General features: G+C 36.6%; 1 protein-coding gene across 1 annotated transcript in view; it reads right to left on the minus strand.

Annotated features, from left to right (window-relative positions):
- Positions 1–12,125, minus strand: part of LOC146004117 (uncharacterized) — a 127,309-nt gene extending 115,184 nt beyond the window's left edge. The window contains exons 1-4 of the mRNA XM_083142781.1: positions 11,991–12,125; positions 6,240–6,363; positions 5,596–5,732; positions 2,395–2,540 (exon numbers count right to left, since the gene is read on the minus strand). Coding sequence (XP_082998907.1) covers positions 2,395–2,540; positions 5,596–5,732; positions 6,240–6,363; positions 11,991–12,030 — 447 coding nt within the window. The 5' untranslated portion in view covers positions 12,031–12,125. The remainder of the gene's footprint in view (positions 1–2,394; positions 2,541–5,595; positions 5,733–6,239; positions 6,364–11,990) is intronic.
- Positions 12,126–12,139: the final 14 nt, after the last annotated feature.

The following is a 12,139-nucleotide window of genomic DNA, read 5'->3' on the forward strand; positions in this document are numbered from 1 at the left end:
GTGCTAAGCACAGGGGAGCACTTTACCTTGACTTTCCCAAGGAACCATAATTTTGCTCAAGACTGAGGAAATCATAAGAATGAAAGAAACAAGTTTCTAAACTGAATCTTTTTGAAAGTGGAATCACAGAAAAAGAAAAAGACTAATCCAGAAGTGGAAGTGAACTGCTTGTTCATTTTCCAACCTTTTCTCTTGCAGACTCCAAAATGTACGTAAATTCCAGACGATCTGCAAAATTCCCTGACTTTTTCCTTGACAAGCCAAATTCCCTGACATTTCCCTGTTTTCCAGACACGTAGCAACCCTGATTTTATATATAGTTCAAGAAAAAAGGGGTTATCAATGAGGATACATTTAATTAAAAGACTTAGTAAAATTTTCTTTTCCTCTTCTTTTTTGATTTGTGTGCATGTTCATAGTCAAATTCAAACATGGAAATTTATACAATTAGATTCTCTTTACAAAATATATACAAAACTACTCTAGCTATGCGAGTATGCATATACTATGTAGATATATTTAATAAACCTACAGAAATGTGAAGAAATCACTTTGGAAACACTATTCATTCAAAAAAGCTGGCATTTTTGCAACTACAGTAAAACCTCGTTAATCCAGACCCCGATAAGTCGGACAGGCAAAAGGGGGAAAAAAATTGCAAGGTTTTAAATGTCGCTAGAAGTCAACAAGAGAACTTCCCAAAGAAAAGGCAGTCAACCCCTGATGAAATTATGTTTCGCGCAGACTTTGTACTGTACTGTATAGTGTATTTAGGCATATGTCCTTTAAATACACCATACTAAACGTGTTTTGTTGCTATAAAGGAGTTTTAATGCACTTTCTACTGTTCTTTTAGGTTATATCAGTTAATTCAGACTTTTGTTAAACCGGTCAACTTATCCCCCCATTAGTCCGGATTGACGAGGTTTTACTATTTAGCTATGAATTCCATTCAAAAGTTGTGTATTTTTATAGTAGAGATAAATAAAAGTTGTGGACCAAGAAAAATGCAGCCAAGTAACGTATTTTCATTGATTTGAAACACTTTGATGTAAAAAGCCGAAAAAAAAACAACCAAAAAAGCTGCAGGAAAAAACTTAGTTGTCCCCCCCCCCCAACCACTTCCAACTCTAAATATCATATTTGTTTTTCAAGAAGTAATGTGTTCAAGGCCATCATACCTGTTGGGACAACTGTAGTACCAGTCATCCTCAAAAGGTTAAAAACTCAATACACAAGGCTTCATCCCAGTGGGGGCACATAGTGGTTCAAATCCCACTTTAAACTGTAGGTTCAGTTGAGATTATCCTTTCTGTGCACTTAAAACAAAAAATTCAAACAAGGCTTCATAAAGCTAAAAACCAAATTTTCTCCCAACGTCTTGTAATTGAAAGAAAGAAACTTAGGGTTGCACAACTTTTCAAACACATGAAGAATTGCAGTGCCATTGGCATCAGAGGTTCCTTAGAAATTATTATCAACACAAGGATCTGTATTTCTGTTTTCCATCATTTGCTTGGCACCTCATATATATGTAAATATCTAATCCTTAATTATAATTCATAGCTTCATCACAATAAAAATAATCCATACAAAACAGCATAGGAACATTCACCATATTATGTAACAGTCTAAGGTATATATTTTGTGAAAGTTGAAGTTGTCGGAGTACAAAGTTTGTAAAGGCAGATACATGATTGACTCAATGAAGAGTTTTCCTGAGAATTTCCTCAAGATTGATCTCCAGAAGTTCGAAGAAATGAAGCAAAAGAGATGGTTGGAGCGAAGAAGAAAAATTGAAAAAGAAACAAAATGAAGTCATTTATTTGCAAGCAATTTGGTCACTTATTTCTTACTTTTGCATGTAAATATTTCGAGACTCAGATTTCTTTGCCAGTTCAAAGGTAAATAAGTTGGAAGTTGTAGTTCGGGAGCCTTAAAAACTGTTAACTGCTATAACTTTCAAATTAAAAATTAGGAAAGGTATCTTTGCTTTGGCAGTCCAAAGGTGTAAGAAAACAGTAATCCTTTGTTTGTCATTTGATCAAAAAGCAATCCTTTTTTTGACAATAAATAATTTCCTACGTATCACATGGAGTTGGCAAGGAATGTAATAAACAATAAAAAAAAAATAATCACTACTTCATTCACACATCTCTGCAAGCTAAAACCAACAGAACAATTGATAACAATCTTTGTAAACTATGTAAAAAAAACTCACTCTAGTGAGGGAACATAGGTTCAACAAGGGATGTTACGTGAAACACACAGATTTTTCAGAAGAAATTATTGGAATCTTGCCCTCTAGAAAATTTTCATATCGCTAGTTTACATGAAAACCTACAAAATCAATAAAAATTGATTGACCACTAAATCAAGTCCTCACTGTCTTACCTCAGCCTTCTCCAGCGTAGGGTACTCAATGCGTTCACATATGAGTTGAGCTACTCTGTCTCCACGTTTGATCTCAAAAGCTTCCTCACTGTGGTTGAACAACACAACACCAACGTTGCCTCTGTAATCCTCATCCACCACTCCAGCTGTAACGAAAACAAGACACAGAGTAAAAAATGTGTAACCTTATGGATCATCACAAATCGCGTGCCAATATATTCAGTGCTGTCTGAGTGGTTTTGCTCTGTGGATTGAAGTTGTGGCATAGTGATCCAGTCAGTAGTTGTGGCATAGTGATCCAGTCAGTCATATAGCAAACTAAACTGCTTTAATGTGCAAACTGTCCTCGTGTCACACATACAGACACCTGCTGAGGGGACATTCAGTTGTCAGTTGCACCAGATGGTGCAGGTAAGCAAAAGCTAATTCACTGATGTCATCGAAGTATATATTATGGGATATGATTGCTAGGTAAACAACATTGGAGTTGGGACATGAATGGTCACTGAACAATGATTGGTTCCTCAAATAGGAAGCTTCCACTTCTTGTTTAATTCTCTGAAAATGGATATATGCTCCTTCTGCATGTCGATGATTATCAAAACTGGACGTACGAAGACTCAAGAAATGTGAACAAAACACTTGCTATGGCTTGTGAGAATACACCAGGCCAACCTTGATGAAACAAAAATTACCAAGTGCAGAGTGAACAGTTTTATCTCAAGTAAATACAATTATCATGTATGTTAGTGCAAGTGGATCATATTAACATGGCCTAAAACAATGGGATTTCATTTTTTTATGTCAATAAGAACGTAACACTTGTCATAAGGCAAATTACATTAAAATATATAATAAAATAAATAACAATAAAACCATAGCAAGTGGAATGCACGAGATAATTGTGCACATCTGACATTTCAACCATTGGTCAAATTTTTCATTTCTTCAGCAATGAGTTCATATGGATAAACACCACAACTTCATGTTTTCATTGTATCTCTCTGTCAATTGCACTAAGAGTTTGTACATATGAAGTAATACTGCTATTTCCAGACTACACAATATTGTTTTCAATTCCAGACATTGCACACAAAACTAAAAAGACGGCAATTTGCACTGAAGCAAAGCTCTGCAAATCAAATGCACGCGTATTTACTCGCTAATCACCTACAGCACAAATATGTTCTACTGACACATAATTCTTCTATATTTCTCCTCTTCCATTCGAACCTTCAGACTTATAATTACTAGGCTTGATTTCCTTAATATTTAAAAGTGAATACTTCAGAGACAAGTTACATAACCTGTTTTTTCCTAGCATAAAGTTGTAAATTAATTACCTTCTGATCTGGCATACACAGGATATGTACTGTGTTTTTGTCAAATCGTAAGGCAATAGTTTGTAACTTTACAAGGTGCAATTGAGTATCTCCAAACTTAATCCCACCCACGTGCACCAAGCCATTAATTGTATTGATATTGTTCTAAATGGCATGTTGTGTGGCTTAACCCCCTTGACATAATAAATAATAATAATTTCCAGTATAACTCATCCTCCTGCACAAATTGTAGAAAGCATTACACAAGCAAAGGTTTTGGCTAATCGTGAGGATGGGGATGAATGGTGATAGATGAGATGGATGGAAGGACAATCACAAGCATATTGCCGGCTAAATGGCATTCTTGTCAGTTCTCCACTTTTTTGTCAGATGATTTGTGACATTATCGTGTTCCTTACAGGTTAATGGGTCACATTCCAAAGCAATGTATCTGACTTGTCAAGTGGTGTGAATTATCAACATTAATAAAACGTTATCGCAAAACCTTGTAGCGTATTCAAAATGCACCTATGTCAAACTTTAATCAGCTCTCCTGCAAAGTCAGTGCAGATGGACATACGGTAATACAGTATTTCGCCAGTGATATATGGAGAGCATAACATGGGCCCCATAGGGGATTATAGTGGCTGTGAGTCAAGATGCTAGAGCCTCGTTGGCCGAAGTTCCTTTTGTTTTATTGCGATTTCATCATGCTACGAATGCAATTTTAACATTGTTCGATTTAAATTTACTTCTGTTAACACATTCTGCAGAGTTTTAGTGATTACTTATTTTGTCTAATATATGCTTTTGTAATTAGGTTAGGCAGGCCAGAATTGATTCTCTTAGCATTAAAATAAAGCCCCTAAATGCATTCTAATAAGGTTCCGATTTATTTCTACATTCATTCCCACTAGTCTATGATACTTAAAGTTGCTTGTCAACAGAAAATACATTGCCCATGGGAAGTGTGCATGCTTGCATAAGGTAACTTTTAAATACGGAGAAACTAGTTCTCACTTTTATGCGCGAAGCTGTTTTTTCTTCTTTTTCGATTAATTTCAGTGGCCACTGCCACCATCCTCATTGGAACTTGCTGCACTGTTACTTGGCGTGTGTCTTCTGTTCGTAGTTCTCTGGTTGCCGCTAAGTGCACTGTGCATCTTGGTGTGTCATCTGCTATTTCCGGGCGATAACTGCTGTAGTATGGGAATCCAAGTGTGGTGCGCTTGCCCGCTATCGATGTTTAATTCGTGCGGGAAGTGTGTTTGACTCGAACCTTTTGAATTTTATGGCTATTGTATTTGATATGTTTAGCAAGACAAGTAGTGGGTTGGGCTTTTTTCGCATCTGCTAGGTGCTGTTGGATTCTTTCATTGACAGTGAGGTTAAGGTAGGTTCAAAATTCGTGTGACAATGATTGCCAAATTCTAGGATAATTAGTCTTCCTGCTAGATGAATTTGAAAAAAATCATAAAACAATCAGAACAATTACTGCCTTGTTAGTCTGCAAATGTGCATTCGAGGGTGTACTGTGTGGTAGAAGGGTTGACAATTGGGTGCCCTCAAAAAGGGTCACCCTTCACACCTGGAAAGAAAAAAAATATGCCAAACAGATATGGTACAAGAACCAAAAAAAGAGGGTAGGGGGAAGACTGACAACACTTGGAATTATTTATCATTGTGTACACTACTTATCGTCACTACAACCAAATCGATATACAAATAAACCAATACAAAATTATTTTAAAATGCATTTTTTCAAAATCTTTTGTCATGCTAAACAACTTTACAACATATTTTCTTACACATGAGCTGATAATGAAAACCTTTCCATGGGTGTACTAAATTAAATTAATTACCATCACATATTTCTTACCTCCTACATCAATATGGTGCTTGAGGGCTAAACCTGACCGTGGTGCAACACGCCCATAACAACCATGAGGAATTTGTACTTGGATGTCTGTTTTACAGAGCCCCTTTCCACGTGCTGCGATGGTCAAGTCGTGGGCACTGAAAAAGAGGTATTACGTCAATATTTAATACCTGGGAAGATTTGATCAAGGCACAAACATATATTTAAATTTAGGTAAATAACTTTATGATTACATACTAATTTTGGGGCCGTTGACCCACTGCACAGGAATGTTGTTGAATTTTTTTTTAATGGACAGATTTCAATGTTTCTCCTGCCACTTCGGAGTACTTTCGCAGGTTTTTATTAGTAAAATTAGTTTGAATACACTCAAGTAGTGAAACAAGATGTCAAAAATAACTATCAATCCCAAACCTAACATAATAACGTAAAATTATAGCTACTGTTGTGTTGGGTGCTGTAAGAACAGATGTACTTTACTTCACATTAACACATTTCCGCGAGCTAAAAACAACTGAAACGTTCATAAACAAAATCTTCATAAACCATGGAAAATATTTAACTTTTTCGAGGAGGTACCCTAATTTTACCATCTATTGATTAGTACATATTATTCAAGGCAAAAAATCTGAAAATATACTCACCTTTTGAGATCGAACCCTGCCGCTTTCTGTGAGCCTTTCACAGGCGAAAAAGCATGTTCACTGAGCTTTGCATACTTAAGAACTGGCGTTTCCTGTGCGGGCATTATGAGTCTTCGCAAAAAACCTGTAACAACCATACAGCTGCTTAGTGATTTGTTTTTTTCAAATCTTGAAAAAATCTTATAACATTATTTCTAAGCAAACCAATGCTTCACCACATCATAAAATTTTTATTTGGGGGAGAGGCAAATTTTGTTTTAAGGCTCTTTAACCATAATGCAAAGTTCTGGTAATATTGTCTTTTACACATATTTTTACAGTAAAGATTAAAAACATTTTGATGTTTTGTAAAAAAACTGTGTACTCTGAAAGATTTAGGAAAAACCAATTCAAACACAAATATTCATTGCCATTAACAGATTAAAGGTTATCGATCGTTAAAAGTCCTCAACACCCACAAGGAACATTACCACAAATCTTATGGCTAGCAACATTCTACTTGTTACACAATTATGTTCTTTCAGGTCAAAGTTTATTTAAGTCCACCTTATGAAGAGATAGGCTAATCATGACTGGGCCTACAGTTTCAAGTGGGATCTGAACCATTATGTGGCAACACCATGAATTGAACCTGGGACCCTTGTTTACAAGATGACGTTACCACTATGTCATTGGGGAGGTCCTTATGTTCTACCTTTTCCACTAATTCGTCACAAGCACTTTGGCTGTCTATTTACAAAATATTTAATTGCAAATTAGGAACTTTCAAGGGTTCAAATCTGGGAATTCTGATTGTCTGGCATATTCCAGAGGCTAGCTCATTTAGCAACAAAACAGAAAATAGGTGTGTTATATACAACATACCGATTCTTCAGTAACTTGTGAAGCCTCCACGAGCTGCATGAAAAGCTGATATATTGTCCACTGAGAATGTAAGTGTTCTATGTCCAATTTTTCATTTTTTTCAGGGAGAGCCCTATAAAGATTGACATGACATATTTATTGCACCTGTCACCATTGCACTGAAAGTTTGTATGATTGCAAAGTCTGATATATATTGAAGCCTCTCTAAAAAGAAGTTGTTGTTTGGTTAGGTATTTATGTAGTAATTAATTTTTCATAGAACAATTGTACAAAACACTAGTTTTGATTTGAGTGCCCATGTTGGTAACGATCAGATAAACCGGAAACACATTTCTTGAAATTTACAGGAGGAAAGACGAGAAAGTACTTACGGAATTTAGTTCTTGTGGACTTTCTGAAGCTGGGAAAAGTGTTTTTAAGAATTGTGCAAGTTATTCGGCCTGTAAATAAGGTATTTTTCGACATTCATGTATCTCCATTGCATGATAGCTCGTGCCACCATTACCGTCGACTACGTGAATCAAATGCTCCATGTGTTCGATTACGTAACCCCCTGTCAGTGTAGCAACCACGCGGTAGTTTTACAAGATGATGTGTGAGCGGGATTTCTTTTTCAAATTGAATTTTCTATGTTTACCTAACCTAACCTTCCGTGAATAGTTTGTGGATTAAAAACAATCATTTTCCGGTTAATAAGTGTTAGTGTAACAATCACGCGTTAGTTTTACAAGATGACGTGTGAGCGTTTTTTTTCCAATTCAATTTTCTATGTTTGCCTAACCTAACCTGCCGTGAATGGTTTGTGCTGAATTTATCGGTTCATAAGTTTGGAAACACTGCATATCAGCTGATGACACAGCATATCAACTGACGATAGACAACATGAGTCAAAATTTGGCTGCCAATTAGCAACGACCAATAAATACTTATAATGTTAAAAATAAAGCTTTTTTCATTGAAAAAAAAAGTAATCTCTAGTTGAAAAATGTTCCGCTATGCATGTGAGGGTACCAGTTAGATATGCCGGAGACACATTTAACTCGTTTATTTTCAAATAAAATTAATTTCTACTTACCTCATATGCATAGCGGAACATTTTTCAACTTTGGATCACTTTTTTTCCATGAAAAAAGCGTTATTTTTAACATTATAATTATTTATTGGTTGTTGCTAATTCAGCGGGCAAACCTTGACTCACGTTGTCTATCGTCAGCTGATGTGCAGTGTTTCCAAACTTATGAACCAATAAATGCCGCACAAGCTATTCACAAAAAGTTTTTAAGCGAAAATTGATCCACAAACCATTCACGGAAGGTTAGGTTAGGTTCAGTTAGGTTAGGCAAACATAGAAAATTAAATTGGGGAAAAAAAACTGCTCACACGTCATCTTGTAAAACTACCGCGTGGTTGCTACACTGACAGGGGGTTACGTAATCGAACGCACAGAACATTTGATTCACGTAGTCGACGGTGATGGTGGCAAGAACTATCGTGCAATGGAGATACATGAATGTCGAAAAATACCTTATTTACAGGCCGAATAACTTGCACAATTCTTAAAAACACTTTTCCCAGCTTCAGAAAGTCCACAAGAACTAAATTCCGTAAGTACTTTCTCGTCTTTTCTCCTGTAAATTTCAAGAAATGTGTTTCCGGTTTATCTAATCGTTACCCATATAAGGTAAGTACAAATGAATTTTATTTTTTTAAAAAAAATGAGTTAAATGTGTTTCTGGTATATCTAACTGGTACCTGGAACGACTTCAGATGACCGGACCCCTCTCCGATTTTCTTCATATTTGACAGTGTCTCTAATTGAGGCCACGTCCGGTACGTACGGTAGCGAAGTAAAACAATTAATTCATATTTTGGGAAATCAATCAACTACTTTGATGGTAAAATTTTCGTATCCCCAAAACGTATTTCTTCAATTTTACAGGAGAAAGTACTTACCGAAATGGGTTTATTTATACTTTAGGAAGTTTGTTTTCACCTCCTTGAAATTTTTTTGCCTGTAAATCATGTAATATTAGACATTAATGTCACTCCAATGCACGAAAGCTGTTCCCTTGATGTCCGTCTACTACGTGAACCAAATATTTGCGAGCGTTTCATGACGTAACAACCGGTCAGTGTTTCCAAATACACGGTTTTGTAACTGTGTAACAGTTCTAGAACGTAAATAAACGTGAGTTACTGTTCATCATTTCTGATTACGAACTTGCGACAACATGACGTGCACAGGATCAGTGGCGTGCTCAATGTGAGGTTGATGGGGGCTATAACCCCCCATTTCGCCCAGTATCTCTAAGGCTATTTATGAATGGTTCGTGGGCTATTTATGTATGGTTCGTGGGGCTATCCGTGAATGGTTCGTGGGGCTATCCATGAATGGTTCGTGGGGCTATCCGTGAATGGTTTGTGGGGCTATTTATGAATGGTTCGTGGGGCTATCCGTGAATGGTTCGTGGGGCTATCCGTGAATGGTTCGTGGGGCTATCCGTGAATCGTTCGTGGGGCTAGCGCCAATGGTTCGTGGGGCTATCCGAGAATGGTGTGTGGGGCTACGAATATTTTTTTCGAAACCAATTTTTAACTATTGAAACCTTTGCGTGGCCCTACTAACCTATCCACGCGCCAATGGTTCGTGGGGCTAGCGCCAATGGTTCGTGGGGCTATCTTTTTCACTATTGAAACCTTTGCGTGGCCCTACTAACCTATCCACGCGCCAATGGTTCGTGGGGCTAGCGCCAATGGTTCGTGGGGCTATCTTTTTCACTATTGAAACCTTTGCGTGGCCCTACTAACCTATCCACGCGCCAATGGTTTCAGTTGCTTTGTTTTATTTCAATCACTTATCGCACAACACTCTTGCTACCTTGCGTTCTGACGTCAGCATACTGAAGTTTATTTTTAGGCTAAAGGCCTATGTTGTTATCCATATCATTAAAATTTCAGTAACCACCAAACGTCTCTAATTCCCTTATTTTCGTATTTTCCACATTCATACTTACGTATTCTCCATACTAGTACCTAGATATTTTGCTATGAAGAAGGTCGCAACACTGCATAACCACTGATCATGGACTACGCTAGTCAAGATTTCTCCGCCATATCGCGTGTAACGCAAGCAAAAGCGAAGAAAATAAAAATACTCCATATTTCGAAAATTGAGATTATTTGCCTGCAAAAAACGAAACGCGAAATAGAAGAATCCTTACGAATGCAGAATATGTAAGTATCAATGTGAAAAATACGAAAATAAGGGAATTAGAGACGTTTGGTGGTTACCGAAATTTTAATGATGAAACAATTGCATCCTAAATAAACTAAGCCAAAATATCTCAATTTGTTTACAATTTGTGTGATTTGGAGATAGAACATTTGCATTCTCATTGGACGATATGTCGTGGTATTGAATCAAAGAGGTTTTTGTCACCGAAAAGAACTTATATAATCCAAACTGAAAGCCTAGAATTATCATAGCTACAATATATTCTGATGATAAGTGGGGAAATTAGGCAGTGGCTGATTCAAAGAGGATGATATGGATCACGTAACAGTTCCAAAATTCGAAGTTTCTCTATTTTTTATCTTATGAATCTCTTGCAGTCAATGCACGTGTGGCAATTGAGGTGCTGGTTACACGATTATCTTTCTACAATTCTACGTTATTCTAAAGTCAAATCATTAGAAACTTATTTACTCACCTTTGAATCACAATTAGCAATCTAACTTGCGGACTTTGTATAGAAAACTCTTTCTTCTTTTCCCCGAAAACTTGGTAGGCCGAAGTAACACTCTGACTTCTTCCTATTTCCCGCAAAATTTCTATTATCCGTTCTTTTTCGATCACTTCGATGTTTCAAAGAAAACCGCGCGCGTTGCGCAGTGTTTCGTTTCGCACAAATTTCCCTTTTACCTAAACTAATTCCCTCCTGCTTCAGATGAAGGGAAATTCACGCAGAATTTTCAGGAAAAAGGAAATTCGAGGAAACCAAAATGACATGGAAATTAAACAGACAAATCACATACATGCTTGTAACCAACGAAAATACTAATACTTCTTATTGTATTATTTATTTTGAAAGGAAAAATTATACGATAAAGGGATTTTTCTCCTTTCAGAGGGAAATTGGGCCTATGGCAACACCAGTCTGAGTTTGAACTAGAATGAAAATCGGTGTTGCGCTGTTGCCACACTTGCATAACAACTGGTCTGGGTGTCGATGACCTAATGTTTTGGATTTTTAAAAAAACTTCTGGTGATTGAAGGTTTCAAATATTTTATTGAAAAGAGCGTGATGAACTACTATTATTAACCCCTCTAACATACAATCAACAACCAAGGTTATAAGACAATTGCGGTGTACAAATGAAAAGTTTCATTGTGTTACGTGAGCGTGGCTATGCTATGACCGTGGCCAGCACCTTGCGTTCTGACGTCACGGGAAATACTTTCATTATTATACTAAATGCCTAAGTTGTCAGGTTATGCTTGATAAGTTTAGTTCTCTTAGCAAAAATAATACATTTACAGCGTATTTATGCTAAAAAAACTAACAACCTTACAGCGTATTTATGCTAAAAAAACTAACAACCAAATGCTAACAACGTCGTCCTACATCATCTGACGTCAGAACACAAGGTTGTTCTAGCGTTGTGCGATAAGTAAAAATCTAAACCAAGCCACTCCAGACGAAATTCACGATATACTCCACCAAATGACGAAAATATTTCTTTCTGAATCTCATGAGTAATTTTTTTGTCCTTTTTCTGACTAGCGAAACAAAGCTCATGTTTACATCGTAAATAAGATCTAGTAAAAAAAAAATATAAAATGAAATATTTTTTTACCTGTTCTCGTATGAAAAAAAGCGAACTTACCAAGAAAATTCATTACTTTGTTCCAGATGGTAGCAAACATTCATAATAAGAAAATATATCTTAGCAGCCGTCCATTTGGTTTGCCTTCTAGTTTCAATCCTGCCAATTTGTACACAAACGGGAAAGGTAGCAAGTGAGGTGACAGACGG

This window comes from Lepisma saccharinum, chromosome 21 (assembly GCF_977018435.1).
Source record: "Lepisma saccharinum chromosome 21, izLepSacc3.1, whole genome shotgun sequence".
Taxonomy (NCBI): Eukaryota; Metazoa; Arthropoda; class Insecta; order Zygentoma; family Lepismatidae; genus Lepisma; species Lepisma saccharinum.